This window comes from Corvus moneduloides, chromosome 4 (assembly GCF_009650955.1).
Source record: "Corvus moneduloides isolate bCorMon1 chromosome 4, bCorMon1.pri, whole genome shotgun sequence".
Taxonomy (NCBI): Eukaryota; Metazoa; Chordata; class Aves; order Passeriformes; family Corvidae; genus Corvus; species Corvus moneduloides.
The window spans coordinates 53,454,071-53,470,850 of NC_045479.1; the positions used below are offsets into that span (position 1 = coordinate 53,454,071).

General features: G+C 36.1%; 1 protein-coding gene across 6 annotated transcripts in view; it reads right to left on the minus strand.

The window, feature by feature from the left end:
• Positions 1-2,328: 2,328 nt before the first annotated feature.
• POT1 (protection of telomeres 1) overlaps positions 2,329-16,780 on the minus strand; it is a 57,698-nt gene continuing 43,246 nt past the window's right edge. For 4 of the 6 annotated variants that reach the window (XM_032106321.1, XM_032106319.1, XM_032106320.1 and 1 more), the window contains 9 exons: positions 16,476-16,564; positions 15,309-15,353; positions 14,735-14,891; positions 13,253-13,458; positions 11,841-11,976; positions 9,191-9,285; positions 7,533-7,624; positions 5,288-5,393; positions 2,329-4,257 (listed from right to left, as the gene is read on the minus strand). In XM_032106321.1, the coding sequence (XP_031962212.1) occupies positions 4,145-4,257; positions 5,288-5,393; positions 7,533-7,624; positions 9,191-9,285; positions 11,841-11,976; positions 13,253-13,458; positions 14,735-14,891; positions 15,309-15,353; positions 16,476-16,564 (1,039 nt within the window). In that variant the 3' untranslated portion in view covers positions 2,329-4,144. Of the gene's footprint in view, positions 4,258-5,287; positions 5,394-6,741; positions 7,148-7,532; positions 7,625-9,190; positions 9,286-11,840; positions 11,977-13,252; positions 13,459-14,734; positions 14,892-15,308; positions 15,354-16,475; positions 16,565-16,780 lie in introns of those variants that run through there. The other 2 variants (XR_004239659.1, XM_032106322.1) reach the window with 2 other exon arrangements.

Here is a 16,780-nt window from a genome sequence, read left to right on the forward strand (position 1 = left end):
TTTTCAAGCACTTTGGATCTGGTATTCCATCATCAGATGAATGTTTTCCCAAACCATAGTTCTTCCTGGGAATTTAATGTCTAGGAAATGCTGTGAACAGGAGCTGCAGCAAACTGTCTCATAAAGACTCTCTACTATCACTTCTTGTTTTTATTACTATCCTCTGGAATTGTTCTTTCCTTCTGCCTCCATCGTATGCTGATTTTTTGTTTCCAATTCTTAACATTCACTGTACACTTTGAATAATAGTGGAAATAAATTCTTACTTGGATTTTTTTTTCTCCACTGAACAGAAATTTTTTGCAGTGGTCCCATTCCACCTGAAGAACTTGAACATATATATTTGCTTAATTTTTTCACAACTCCATTTAAATATTTGGCCTTGCCCTATAGGGTAGTATCCTAGTTCCGGCCAGTTTCACATCTCAGTGCAATGGCTTGGCCAAAAAAGTGACCTAATGTGCATACATTCTCATGATCTAAAACACTGTGGTATTGAAAAGCTAAGCACTTATCCCTGTGAAGACAATAAACTCTCTTCCTTCTGTTGCAAACCGCAGCTTGTACCCTGTGGGCTCTACTGTCCTTCTTACAATCCCACTTCCTGCTGCTCAGTAGCCAAAGGATTAGTATTAAGCTAAGCATTTCAAAGCCTTGTCTGTAAAACCTCTGCATCCCGTAACTACAAAGGCTGATGAGAAAGTTCAATCACTACTGAACAGCAGGTCATAAACACGGAATGCCTCCTTGTTTCTGCAATATGTTATTTATTTACATTCTGTCTTTCCAACTGGATTTTCAAGAGTATGACACATCCAAGAGCTTAAATTCAACTGAATTTGGAGAGACTTCCAAAGTCTTTAAGTTTTTAAATGTCCTTAAAACACCAACTGCAAGGAGCAAAATTACACAGGCACCTGTGGCGATCAGTTAACCCATTGCTTTTCCTAGTCTCCCACTTTTCCCTTGCCCCTAGCTTTGGCCACTCCCTCAGGCTCTCCCTATTGGTTCCTGTACCCCAACCCCACCCAGGGACCACCCCTGAGCCCCTGACAAACGCTCCTCGCACCCGGACCACAAGGTCTCTCTGCCTCTGAGGGTTGCTGGGACAAGATGTGATTAAAGTCCTCTCAAACTCCTATGGGAGACCCTTCTTGCCTCCCTTGCCATCACTGGTTGTAGCGCTGATAGCTGCCGGAGCAAGACCGTGGGGCTGTCTGAAATGGACTCTGGGATGTGACCGGGTCGCATTGCCCTAAGCAGCCCCGCTGAGCTCTCAGGAAGCTACAGCCTGCTAAGCTAAATCTAGCAATTACAACAAATGGCACCCTCAAAAACACTATTCCAAATCTATTTTGTTTTCTTTTCTTTTTTCCCTGAAAATACCTTTTTCCTTTTTACTTTCAATTTTATCACTTTTTCTTCACTTATCCATGTAATTGGAGTGGGGAATGGGTTCATGTTCCTTTTTTGGTCTTTTATAGTTCTATTATTTTCCCTCACAGTTTCTCCTTTCATACTCAGATATTCTTCCCCCTTGACGATGTTGATGTGTGTGATATACTTCACATTCCATGCGTATTTTCCATTTCTAGTAGGAAAGTGATGTTTTGATTCAGTTTTCCTATATGCTGGGATATATATGGAAGAAGAAAAAAGATGTGAAACCAGCAACACGTGGCTGGAGTTCTCAGTGGATCTTAGTATACCAATATTAACCTGATCTCCTATTGGTTCAAATTTTGAGTGTCTTTGAATATATAGTTCAGTAATTTAACAACTATTAGAGTAGACATTTGAACTTTTATTAATGTTTTAGAAACTGAAATCACACACCTGGTCACGAAACTCACCAAAGGAAACAAGACTTTTATTTGTAATTAAGAAAATTGTAAGTAATGGGTAAAAGTCATTGCTGCCTGAGACACTCATCTTTCAGAAACCAAAGTCTGCTGGTGCTGCACATGCAGGACACAACAGTCTCAGGATTTCACCCCTCAGTCAGACACTTGCAGCTCTCAGCACTGACCAGGATAGGTATCCAAGGTCCAAGTCCCACCTCAGTACATGTTCCACTGCTCTGTACAAAGGCTACCAATAGGACCCATTTTTAAATGTCTGTCCAGTAACTCCTTTCTATACAGTGATCTTTAGTATGAACAAATATGTAATTATTAATTTATTTCTACACACTATATTTAGAAAGAGAATGAAATGTACATTTCAATCCAACAAACTACACATTCATTTGGAGCATTCATTTGGAGTTGGATGAAGGCTACTGACGACAAAGTTTTCCCAGTTATGAAATAGAGACTAAAAGACAAATAGAAGAAAAACCTAATTATTTGGAGAAATCTTTATTAAACATTTTAATACAATATTCAATAGTAAAAAAACCCATGTGATGCATACATAGTTTTTAGGCAGGGATTCAGACAAGGTATGCAGTGAAACTGATTTATTTTACACTGGAGTTCAAAACATCTTTTTATTTATTACTTTATAAAGACTCATTTAGAAAAAATGTACAATATCAATATCTTTCAGAGTTGTTAACAAAAAAATCTAAAAATAGAAACTCACATTTTCATACACTCTGTACAATAAAAGCAGAAAAGATTGCCTTCAATGTAGCCTTTAACTTCTGAGAACATGTGGGTATGGCCAGTTTCTAAAGTTTTATAATATTCATTTGCCGTAAGTTTTTTTTGTTGATGCATTTATGCAAAGATTCTAGAAAACCTTCTTAAGTCAGTAGACTCTTTGATAAACTGCTGGTTCAATTCAAAATTGTTTTATTTTTCAGAATTTTTAAAGGAAATATGCACTCACCACTTTTAATATTGGTTGTCCCTAGACACTGATCAATAAAGAACAATATCCTTGCTTACAACATATAAACCCAGTATAATTTTTTACAATATAAGAAAATTACCAAGAAATTTGATGAAACTTTAAATGACAAATTGCATAATCTACTAAATGGCCCTGAAAAATGAAAAAAAAAAAAAGTCATCTACTATCAAAATAATAATCTACTCAAATATTCCATTTTGCTTCTGAACTTCTTTAAAAACAGCTGCTGTAAATACTAGGTAATTTTGCTCTGATGCAAAGCATTTGATTTGACAGGGATTTCTACATTAATTATCCTTACAGAAACATGTCCTGAATGTGTCCTAGAGACTTCCAAATGCAAAGTAAGACCACCACATAATTTTCTAGTCCAGCAGAATTTTCAATCCATGATAGCACCAGATCAGTTCTGTATCTCTAAATTTAGCCCCACAATCTGATTATGTAAGATGGAAAAGGCAGATCGAGGCAGTGCAATCTGACAGTACTTTTAGCCAGATACACGAGAGCCTTTGAAAACAGACCCAGCTAATAAGCATGCTAACGACTTTGGTACCTAACAGGGCCACCCCAGAATCATTACCATCTACCAAATGCCAATATTCATTTTACAATTTTACACTAACTTATTTCATGGCTTGCCTGTAATTTTAGTGATAATCATTACATGGTCATGTTCACAACCCCATCAGAATCTACAGTAACTGGTACATGTAGCAGTTACCTGAGTATTACTAACAGGAGGAGTTTGTCTAAATGTATGTATCAGTACAAAATCAAAGAAATCTCTAAAAAACAACCTCCCTGTCAAACTGTCCGAGAATAGTAATATTGGCTTGCACAAAGTAGTCTGAGTTTACTGAAGAGCTCCTTTTCTCTACCTCTGTTGACATAATTTAATACAAAAATGAACACACAGCATCATCCTGACTACATTTTTCTGAGTAAAATTCACGAGTTTAGAGTAACCTCATCACTGCCTTTTTGAAGTATAGATGGATAGTAGATTGCTTCCATCAACCTAAGCCAAGCGGCTTCCAGTGAAAAGCTTAGGACCTCCACTTGCCCTCAGATCATGAAGTTGTATGCCAGGAAAACAGCAAATATATCAAAAGTATAATTCCCATTCCCATTCATATATAAATTAAAAATTCATACATACAGGTTGAATTCCTCAGAAAGGAACAAAGATTTTTTTTTTTTAAATACAGTCTCTGATCCCAACCACCAACCCCCGCCCCCGAAATTGATTCTTAATGGATTACTTCCAATTAGCAACATACAACTATACAACATCTTCAGCAACTGTAGTGTCAAAAATTTGGTAATAAACTTGATTTTTCGTTGCATCTCTGACATTATAGGACCTGATGAAGCATTCCAGCCACGGCAAGTCACCTACCAACAAAATCCAAATTACTGTTCAATATTCATTTCTAATTTTTATAGGAGGCAAGTATAACTTGAGCAGGATCTTAACTAGGATAGCTAAACACATACAATAGTTAGTAAGAAGAAAAATTAACTGTTAACTTTGAAATTCCAATTGGTATCTTTTAAGTTTCCCACAAGATCTGAAATGGTGTTTAGTGACAGTCTTCCAAGACTTGTCCTCCCTGCACCAGCACTCCACAAAACACTCGGACCCAGTAGTTGTGCCACAGTATAAAACACATATATGTAAAGACTTTCCAATAATAAAAATTCATCTCCACGTGTCTCAATGAGACAATTTCAATGGTCTCAAAGGGAAAATCCTTTACAATCTTATAGGACAACTTTTTCTAAGTATGGCAAAGACTCTAGGGCGATTGCAGTGGTCACTGACAGCCATGTACGTATTTGCAGTATGCACTGGAGGTTGGAGCTGCATCACACATCCAGCTACCTTAGACATGTGTAGTTTAGGCAGAGCTACTTTGTGCCACAACACATACATTGAACAAAAATCTCTGTAAATGGATTTGGATTAAGGATTTGCTCAATTTCCATGGATATTTCCCATGGCAAGGGATGCTCTAAATCAGCACGTGCAATCAAAAGCAGGGTAACACACAAACCATGTGCCATACGCTGAATTTCCTTTCAGTTTTCCTTAACATGCTGCGACATCCAGTACAAGGGTGTTCTGGTTAACTTCCATATGAATACAGATGGTATGCTAGTGCCTGCACAGGCATGACTGTATTCACACATCACTGCATGCTACATGCGAATTTACTGAACCATTTATTTTCTTTGTCAAAGGGAGAGCTAATATTAAAGGCGTCTCAGAACAAATTAATTGGAACTCTGCTTTCAGACTCCAGCATTTCTCTGTTTTGAGTTTTGCCTGCGCATAAGTTGAATTCTAAGACTTTGCATATGCAATAGCAGACTGAAAGACCCTTTCTCTTCCCACCCCCTTATAAAATAACAGCAAGCTGACCTAATTTTCTTCCCGGAGGACAGAGCGTATTCATGGTCATCTGCATCTTCTGCTGAAGAAAACTGTTAGTTAAGATTTCAGAGGCAGGAATTTGGAAAAACTTTTCCTGAAAGAGAACAGAAAAATATGAGGTGTTGAAAGAGGCGTAAGAAATCATTAGCCAGAACCTTGACTGCATGTTCTTTCAGGAACTTAAAATCAGGTAACACAACGTAAGAATAATATTATTTCAAAAAACTGTTCAGATACAGAAAAAACTCCGAACTGTCTGAAAAAATTAACAGTCTGTTTTTCAGTACCCCGGAGTATTTAGGGACTACAGCCACCTACAGAAAGCACACCTGTAGGTCTCTATACATAACTGGCAGATATCCCTCATGAACCTCTGTAACAAGACAATATCAGACAACATTATGGCCAGAGAGGATGGTCAGTCCCCCTCAACAGTCCTTCACATCTTGAGAGGAACAAAATCACTTGAAAACAAGGGGCACCGCAACCTGGCTTTGTATCTGTGGAACTTCCTTAGTGTGAGTTTCATTTTTTGAGTTTTAGAAACTATGGAAAAAGTCTTATACTGTGGGGTACATTTCTGAATGGAGACAGAAAATAATAAATGGAACACTAAAATGTTAGCTAAACATTTTCTGTGTATTATTAAACCACATACAGTATGCATGACTAAAAAACTTGAAGTTTATTCTTTCCAAGTTTGTCACCTGATTTTGTATCTCTAAAGGCTCATCGTGTTACAACTTCTCAGAGAGAGCTAAGATTTTTGTTAGTAATTTCTCATTTTTGTTACAAGACACAAATACAGAATAATCTGCCTCTGCATAATTTTTGTATGACATGCTTAATGGCAATGATCAGAAGTTAAAAGATAATCCAGCAGCACAATTGACACAGATAACCCTCTCTCTTCCAACTCTTCTTCTCAGTATAAAACTTTTTCATTTTTTTGCTTCACTGACTTTTCCTATAAGGAGGGGAGGAAAGAAAAGCACTGTGTTCCTATGGAAGTGCAACTGGAAGCTACTGTAAAGCTGCACTTCAAAGCATCCCAGTTCCTTCTCAGATGGTGCTGAAGGACTGGAATTTAGGCTTGGAAACTATTGGCTTGCCTTTGAAGTACCACCAGCAGGAATGTGAGCAGCTGGCACTTCAGAAGAAATTGTGGGTATTTTACTTCAGCTAAACTGCAGTACTGAGCAGTATCTGATAAGAAAGTGAGCCACCTTGAAGTAAAAATTTTTGGGATTTTGCATCAAGAAATGGTTTAAATCCCCCACCTTCCTTTTGCAGTCTAGTTTCTCGATATAAAAAGGAAAAAGGACAGTAGAATGAAAAGATGACTAGCTGAAATGGGGATTGTAGTCTTTGAAGTCCTTTGCTGTTAAAACACCATGTATTTTATGAAAAACTAAATTTTTTGTGATATTACTTTTACTTACAGTCTTAAAATTAAACAAGGAAGAGTATTCTCTTCAAAGTCCCATCCAAAGTAATTTAATATAATGGTGGAAAATGTGCAGATATAGACACATTAAACTGCACTGCTGTGCATAAAAAAAATCCAACTAAATTCCTTCTCCATCGCATTTTGTCACACCCACATCGCAGTGACAGGAAAACCATCCATTCTTCAGTGTCTCAGGTAGCAGTAATGGCCTTAAGTTGCTTCAGAGAAAACTGAAGATAGGTTAATTCTAAGGTTAGTAAAGTAGTTGAATAAACTGCTTCTGAAATCCACGATAAATATCTGAACAGACATAGCTGAGTTCTGCCTAGGGAAAGAAGGTCTCCTTACCTCATGATCATGTGAAACAAAAACATCAAGCATTACTCAATGGATAGATTCCATTGAGAGTTAAAAAAAGAGGTAATGAGATTTTAAACTAGTGCATAAGTTAGCTGCATAAATACTGAAACACTCCTATCATTCACACAGCATTCAGGCAGCATAATTTAACATTGCCAATAAAAGAGAAATTCAGCTATAGAAATACATAAAAGTTTATGGAAATACCAAATAATCTATCTTTAGGCTTCAGTTTTGTCTTTATGCTTTAATATTCTATACTCTGTACAGTATTCACAACCTTACAGCATTGTAATTATTCCTACAAAACACTGCAGGTAACACAGAATGAATATTTGTCTACATACTTTTGTTATTTTTAAAAACAAATAAAATCCAAACACACATCATCTGTAGAGTCTATCTTTACCCAGATTTACTTACATAATCAAAAAGGTATGCATTTAGTGCTCCTGTTTCATCAACCAGTGTAAACTTCATAATAAAAACATACTGGAGCAGTTCAATACCTAAAACTGAAGAAAAGAAAAATTGATGTTTCTCTGAGAGAATATGCAAGGCAAACTATAACTCGAGCTGACAATATCCCTCCTTTAATAGTAACTGACTTTGGATACTGTCATTAAAAGTATAAAGTAACAGACCAAAACATAGAGGCTCTGAACAGCAAAACATCATTTATCTTTTAAGACCACATTGCAATTTTTGTAGTAACACTTTAATAGATGAGCCTATAAAAACACATAAAGATTTTTAAATACTTATTCCCATGCTAGTAAACAAAAAGCTAATATTTGCTAAGATCCTAGATCCCACCTTAGTAGGATCCTCCAACTCCTGTGTTCTTTTATCCATGGAAGATTAGAGAGGTGCTCTTAATTCAGTGCTAGTAAGAATTTCACCTGAAAACTATCTTCTGAGGAAAACAGTTTATTTCCTATGACATAGTAAAAGCTACCAAGCTTGTTCAGAAAAAACTCTGCTGGCAGTTCTGAAAGTATTCCAGCGTAAGTAAATGACTACAGTCACTCCCTCACTGGCAGCAGTAACTGTTACACTGCAAACGTAAAATAACTGAAACAGACAAAGTTACTACAGCTCTGCATCAGTTTTTTCTGGGTACACCTACTTAAACTCGTAGTTATTTTTTGTTCAACTTATATGATATACTTGCAGGTTTATAATTTAGTCTGAAAATACAGATGATAGAAGAATAGATACATAAAATAGTGTAACTGTCAGGAAGCATTAATTAATACTGTTTTCATTTTGAGAACTGTCAATCACTGCCAGTTATGTATTACCTTACAATTATTTAATAGGGTACAATTATGACAGTTTATTTAAGAAAATCACTGTATTGCTCAAATAGTTTTCTTCTTTTAGAATGTGTTTACCAAACTTATATACTGCTAGATATTCCAACTTAATATGTTAGAATATGAATTGATAAACATGAAAATATTCTTTTTCCTTAATGCGTTGTAAGGTTTTAAACTCAATTTCCAGCATTTTAACATGCTGACTGCATACAGTAACAAAAGGAACACACAAAGCATAGAATACACATAATTGTTCTGGTATAATTCCTTTCATTTGAATATTATCTCTTGCAGACTCTCTAGAACATCTTTAACATAAGGTTTACAGAAGATAAAAATCTGACTTGTACGAGTCATTAAATAAGACTCTCTTTAGTTCAGGTCAGAAAAACTGTATCTTCAAAAGGAAAAGCAAGACTAACTTCTAGTACTGCAAGTACATACACAGTTTAAAAGTAACATCTACAACCAAAAATTCATGACATCTGCACTACGGTAAGTGTTACTACTGATACCTGTGGTAGAAGAAACTAGTCAACATATAAAATCCTTTAATTCATACTGCAATAGTTCCAAAAGAAAGTATGTTATTTCAACTGGTAAAAGGTGAATGAATTTTACAGCACCATATTCAACATGACCATAATTACATGCTTTCTGTACAACATTGCAATCCAGAGCTGCAAATCAAACTATTTCATATCAAAACTACAGAATCAAGGCACAAAAGTATTTCAGGACAGGATCATGTCAGCTGACCTTGTGCTACTTCAGTTGGCTCCCATGACGGTTGCTGTTCTGCTGCAATGGAACTTAGATTCTTGATAGGTTTTGGAGTTGAACACTGCTTGCACCTAGCATTTAAAACAAGAGACGGAGACTAACCAAACACTGATGTATTTGTACTAGAAGTGTTCTGCACAGAAAAAAATCAAAATTCTGATTTTCTTACACAGTGAAAGTGCAGAAGTATTTCTGTTGCTGCTTGAAGTAACTATTTTACCAGACACACCAGCTTTAGAGCACAACAAAACCCTTAATGCTGTTTTTGAACTATCCATGAGGAGATAAAAATCTGGAAAAGACCAGTCAACAGACAGGAATAAAACTGTACATCAAGGTTGAGAGAGCGGGGGTTGTTAAGCCTGGAAAACAGAAGGCTCCAGGCAGACCCTACTGTGACCTTTCAATGTATAAAAGGGGCTTATAAGAAAAACAGAGAGAGTTTTAACCAGAGCCTGTAGTGAAGAACAAGGAGAAAGAGCTTTAAACTGAAAGAGGGTAGATGTAGATTGTGCAGAAAGAAGAAATACTTTGCAAAGAAGGAGGCACTGGAACAGGTTGTCCAGAAACATTCTGGATGCCCTATACCTGGAAGTGTTCAAGATGAGACTGGATGGAGCTGAGCAACCTGGTGTAGTGCAAGGTGTCTCTGCCCAAGGCAGGGGATTGGATTAGATGATCATGAAAGGTCCCTTTCAACCCAAACCATTCTATGATTCTAAGATCACTACATTGCTAAACATATGTACATGTGCCACTACTTCTCACTTTGTAAAAAAAGGAATGAATCTGAACTTCTAGCACATTCTAAACCCATTACAGAGTTACAAGAGAAATTTGGCTTTGCCTATGCTGAGAATATTAACTAAGAGTGGTTAAAACACTCTATTTTATTCGTGGTGTATTTACACCAATTATTATAAATTTTACACATGACATAGTAAGCTAATGTTGCAAGTGGACGGAAATATTGAAGAACTGTTTTCAAAGTTGCTCGCATTTGCCTTAAGGAATGAAATTACAGAACAAAAGTATTTGTTTCAAATTAAGCTTCTGTATTAGTATATTACAGTTAGAACTTGAAATAAACATTTATTATCTTTTAGGATCATATGCAAAGCATATAATAAAAATCAATAAAACTACTTTCTGCTTAAGTGATACAAAGTCAAGCTCAGCAAAGTCACTTTTTTCCTTTCAAAAACCCACTCAAACTCCAATAAATTAACTCTGAATTTTGCTTCTTATATGCAGCGTCTGCGTTTATTTTTATATATAGATGAATGTACATGCATATGCACACACATATAATTCATTCTATCATACAAAATCTTCTCTAGACTTTGCTAAGTAGATGGCACTGATAAAAACGTGCATAAAACATAGCTCTGAAATGTCAGCATATTTGTGAGGTTCCTTCCTAAATATCCGATAAACAATCATGGAATATCTTATAAACCATTCACTTTTACAGTCAAACCATTTGAAGAGAGAACAATGTCTGAAGGTGAGTTGTGTGTAGCTGGGGAAATATATGGATTATGAAAGTGCAAGGGGAAATACTTTGTATTGGTGAAGATCCTGTCCCAGTAGGAGTACCCATATACTGCTTTTATTTTAAAAAAGCGGTAGACAGCAATATCTGGAAAGGTCAAAACTATGTATGACAAACAATTACCTGTATTCATTTTATGGATGGCCCTTATGGGAAACTTTAGAGTTCACATGAAACACAGAGTATTTCTGCACAGACGATTTTTTACTGCCTGCAGACGTGGCGAAGTGCACCGCTGCACTGTGCTCTGCCTGAACGGCCATGCTGCTGGGCACTACTGGGAGAAAACACAGCTGACAGCTCTCTTTGAGCAGGAACATGGCACTGCATGGCAGAGCAGAGATACCAGATCTAGAGACGCGTACTATATTACACAGCTTTGAAATTGTGGAATTCAGAAACCTCTTGAAGTCACTCGACAGTGAATGACATCCACAAACAGGTAAGGCACTTTGCAGTGCTCTGGATCACAATAAATTACAAATGGTAAAGTAAGGCTGTCCACAGTCCGTTACTGCTTCCTAACCTCAAGCTTTCCCAACACTAAGAATGAGAGAGAATGAGTTGTAGATTTACAGGCTGAGATTATTTTCTGGATCTCTATTTAAATATTATCTGTTATGCTGTATATGTATATATAAAACCCCATAGCATACAGTTTTAAAAACAATGTATGTTTTGACTTTAGTCTAAGTGAGACCAGAAAATGGAAGATCTGGACTAAAAGAGGTACTTAGGTACTCTGCACTGCACGTGTGTTTCCATTTCTATAGCACACTGCCCTACCCATGCACCACAGACAAAACTGAAACTGGAGAGCTGTGTAATTAAGGATTTAAGATTTACAGAGCAAGAGCAGAACTGCAGTCAGTCCTTTGATACAAGGTATCAAATGATATGGCATTTCATCCCTGATGTCAGTACTGTGGATCATGCTCCACATCATGCTATGTATTTTACATCAAAGAATCTTTGGGAAAATTATCCCTTCAGCACTGCAGTCTGAATTACTGAAGAAAATGCTATCTATTACTGCAACTACTGAAGTATCAACAAATACTTTTAACCTACCCATAATATTTTACATTCCCTTGTAGAAGAAAAGGAGCTGAAAGATCTAATAATTCAAGATCATCTTCTGTGGATCTCACAGGAATAACACACTTAAATCTTTTTGTAAGCTTCCAGATTTCTTTTAATGTTCCACCTATTAAAAACCGAAAAAACATTGTTTCTTAAACAGTAGCCAGAAATAAATTGAACAACTTACACTTCTCAGTTGATTTCAGGGCCTTCAATAATAATTGATATCCACTACCAAAAACCCAAAAAATAGCCCAATACCTTCTCACTTTTACTCAACAACAGACTCAATTGAGAAACAAGGATAGACATTTATCAAAGAAGATGCCTTAATATCTTCCTCATAGCTGTAACATAACACTATGACCAAGAAGTTGTATTTAGCAAACATCATTTTCATATAATTACTCCTATGATTTTACTAGCCATTTTGCTAGGAAAAAAAACAAAGCAACCAAACTGACCTTTAATATCCACATATCCATATACCAATATACTTAGTTGCTGACACTTTAATATCTGAAAATAGATTTACCGAGTTATATTGCTCAGCTGTTTTAGGAAAACAGAGAAGAAATAGATTCTTTTTTTCTTTTCTCAGAAAGCAAAGGTTAGATTGAAACCAGTTTGGAACACATCAGAAATAAAGCAGCTATCAGAACTAATCCATTATTAAAAGAAAGCAGAAAACAAAAGGGGTCATTGACCCTCACACAAAGGACCACCTGACTTATACTTGCTTATTCACATCACTACTTGAGCACAATTGAAGACTTTGTTATAAACTCTGAATGATGCTATATGCAATTATTTATTATTTTTATTATATTAAAAATTCCTCAGTAGTACCTAAATTGCTTTGTTTAAAGGTCAGTGGCTATTTCTCTTCCCTGAGGAAATCTGATAAAAACCACACCAACCCAAAAAACCTCACACTGAGAGAAGCTCTATTAATCTGAAACAACACTGACATCCAGAGGCTGACAAAGTTAATTGGAGGCTTGTACTACCAGAAGCCTTTCAAAGCTTTTCCACATCAACACTAAAAATAGGCTTGTTTAGGAGACTCAGCAAGTTTTTAAATCAGAACTGAAAAACCAGTAAGCACAGCTAGAAGAAAAGAAACCATATTCAGATGTTAATTTTAGCATAATCAACAATAAACAATATTGGCATCATTTTAAAATAGACAGAAGCACCTTACAAGACCTTCACAGACTACCATCGCCTGTTTGGACAACAGTAACTTATAGTTCCAGCTCAGTTTTTCTGTTCTTTGAAGATGCCTTTATGATCATCACTACTTACACTGAATACAACTTCAACACATATCTTTACTTTGTACATACTCAGAGTGGACACTGTGCTGTAAGAATTGGTGTATTTGCAATTTACCTTACCTTCTATCATAAGCAAGGTGTCTTCAGGATGTTGAAGCATTTCATCGTGCTTCACAAAATGGATGGCTATTTCCCTTTGTTTCTGGTCTTGAGTAGTCCACGTTACAGATTCATACCAGGATGTATTGTGTAATTCTGGGTTTGGGGCAGTATTGGCAGAGCCGTGTAAAATGAAATCAAAGTCATCTCCATATGGAACTTCTTGCCTAAAACCATTTCCAAAATGAGTAAGTAAATTCTAACAGCTTCTCCTCAGGCAATCTACCAACAAGGGTGACAGTACTCCAAATAAATATTAGAATATAGTCATGAGAGTTAAAGGGCATACAGGAAAAATATTCTCATTGTTTTATCAGTTTAAACATTTAGAGTTGTATAGTATATTATGACTTTCCACGTTAATAAATATGCTAAGCAATATGCTAACTTACCTAGGAGCAGAGGCAGCCTAATGGCTACATCCCACACAAATGAAAATCCACAGAAAACCAAATCTATCAGCTTTATGTGATTTCAGTTGGGCCTTAAAAGGGCCACAAACTGCATACCACTTCATTAGAGTGAAAAGATCGCATAACTTTGTATTATTTCGAGTTTTATGTTTTAGTCTATTTGACTTTGCATATATTGAGGGAGAAAAAAGGAAAAAAAGGACACTACTAGAATAGCTTCACATAAAAGGAAAGTAAAGGGAAATCTGCAACTGCACCACGCAGTTTCTATCCAGTCCTGCTGGAGTACACCATTTATACGTTTCCACTTGTCATACACAGAGAAGCAATAATGCAGGCCATCCTAATTGTACCAATATTACAGAATCAATTAGGCTGGAAAAGATCTCTGAGAGTGCACAAAGCAGGGCAACAAAGACGGTGAAGGGCCTTGAGAGGAAGCCATATGAGGAGCAGCTGAGGGCACTTGGTCTGTTCAGCCTGAAGGAAACTGAGGGGAGACCTCATTGCAGTTAAAACTTCTCATGAGGGGAAGAGGGGGGGCAGGCACTGATCTCTTCTCTGTGGTGACCAGTGACAGGACCCGAGGGAATAACCTGAAGTTGTGTGATTTGCCTGATATTTTTGGATCCAGAAAAGATGCCTTGTCTGGAAGACACACTGTAGTCAAACATATTTTATTAATTCATTAGGAGATTAGTATACCTCTTTGCATGTCCTATTTTAAAACTGCAATAAAGAAACACTTAAGATACTTAAATACAACTATGGTATGGAAAAAACTGCACTGCTGCATTTGAAAATAAAAAAAAAAAATTGTTTTGGAAGCACTAAAAGGATTCCGTAAATGGAACTCATCTGATGATTTCAAAATTTCCTACTTATTATCAGTGAGTTTCAAATCTTTGCTCAAAATGATATACATTTACATTCAGCTCATCTTACACAAGAAAAGGTTGAAAACACACTGAAAATCTAGGCAAAATATACAGAGCAATTTCTACTTACTTATACTGTGTGAAACACTTACAAAGAGTTGCATTTGGAACAATGAAGTTTAACAGACTGATGGAGTTTTTGGGGTTTATAAGTTCTCAGCTTTGCTCTAATGCGATACTGTTGAGGAGCTGTGCTGTTCGTTATTGTTTTCAGTTCTGTGTTACTCAAATCCTGATGATCTGTTAATACTGCAAAACAATACACAGACAGAGGAAAAAGCACCAGGTATACTATTAATCACTGTAATATTTGTAATACAGGAAATGGCAATCGCAGGTATGCATTCTTCCCTTATTTCAAACTTTTCCTTCCTTCCCAGCTGCAGCCTCAGTTTTATCAATACAACTTCTTATTACAGTCTGTAAGATAAATCATACCAGGCTGCAGGAGCATGGTGTAGAAAAAACATATGAAAGCAGAATATACAAATATGCTCTATTCCTTTAAACAACAAATAAACCCAAGACAACATACATGCATTTATACTCTTGGAATTTATACTCTTAGAATAGCTCTTCCTACAATAACCTTTAAGATAATGTTTCAAAATAGCTTTTGTTCTTTAGCAAAATTAAAATTCACCTTAAGGTCAAAATGTTACCTACCTGTAACAGATAACTGCTGACATCTCTGTAAGTCCAATTCAAGATCTAAAATCAATAAGAATTCCTAATTATTTTCCTTGCTTCCTTTCTTTTTTATCATGTGGACACGCACAAAGTAGGTAGACAGACATGTAGATACACACAAAACCAAAAGCTGAACAAATGAAAATGAAAATCCCAATAATGTATGAAAACAATACAACAACAACAACAAAAGCAGAGTAAGCAGGAGACAAACAGTGCATATCAAGAGTTAGTATATTAGAGGGGAAGTCAGTATATACATTAAATAGTAATGTTATCAAAGTGAACATTTTTCAGAAGTATACTATGAATGATCTGCTGACATAAATTGTATTCATCCCCTGTAATCCTTCTGGACAAGAACATAAATACATTATTCTAAAACCAATATGGACTGCCTGGTCCCTCCTCTGAACAACCTCTACTACACACAGAATGCAGTAAATAAGTGCAAATTTTTTTCAAAATTTTCAGTTACGGACTGGACATGAAGCATTTATTTATTTATTCTTGACTTTTGGATCCTTTTAGAAATGTCCTGTGTTTTTATGTTAATAAAGGCTGAGTAACACAGATTTTTAAAAGCTAGAAGCAAAGATACAGACTATGTCCAACCAGCTTTAGAGTTTAATTCCCTTTTAGTTACTCTTATCTTGGGCTAAAAACACCATTCAGAAAATAATATGGGGTCTGTAGAACAGTTTATAAGATATCACTGTTCCATGGAAGTGCACCTTACAGCTCTGCCACTGACACAACTTTCCATCCAATGGCTTAAGAAGGGCTCCTCAACAGGCAGCTGTTCAGTAGTGTTTTCAGTGCCTGTCCCTGCGGAATTGCCCTTTAGAGGGAGGAACTTACGTAACTCTGCTTTGTGATCTAATAGTATGATTAAGAACACCACCTGTGTTTAAGAATTTATTCACTAACTCCTATGAAAGTATCTTTCCATGTAATATGAAATGCTTGTGCTGGGAGACAGAAAGAGTAATGTAAATTTCCAGTCGAATAAACCGAAAGAACTCTCTAAAGCTTTGAATGTGAAAGTAACATTACACACATAGGGAAGCAGTAACTGTGACCTTATCTTGACCATATATATCTATTAGAACAAAAAGCAAATCAGCTTTCAGTTGCTCTTACCTGTAACATTGCCAAAAGTGCTGTCTAAGTCCATTGAACACGTGTTTTCCATATTCTGACTGTCTGCCAGATCCACAGATTCTAAGAATCTAAAGATAAATTACTAAATATTTTATAACTTAAAGAAATCTTTTATAAATCATCATACACACACACGTATATATACAGGATTACACAGACACTTATATGAAACCTATTTATTATCAATACACAGGTATAATGTTCAGACATAAATGTTCCAGCAGAGAAATAAAACTCAACTGAGCCAAAAGTTGCAGGAGATTATATTAATTATGCAGATAAGA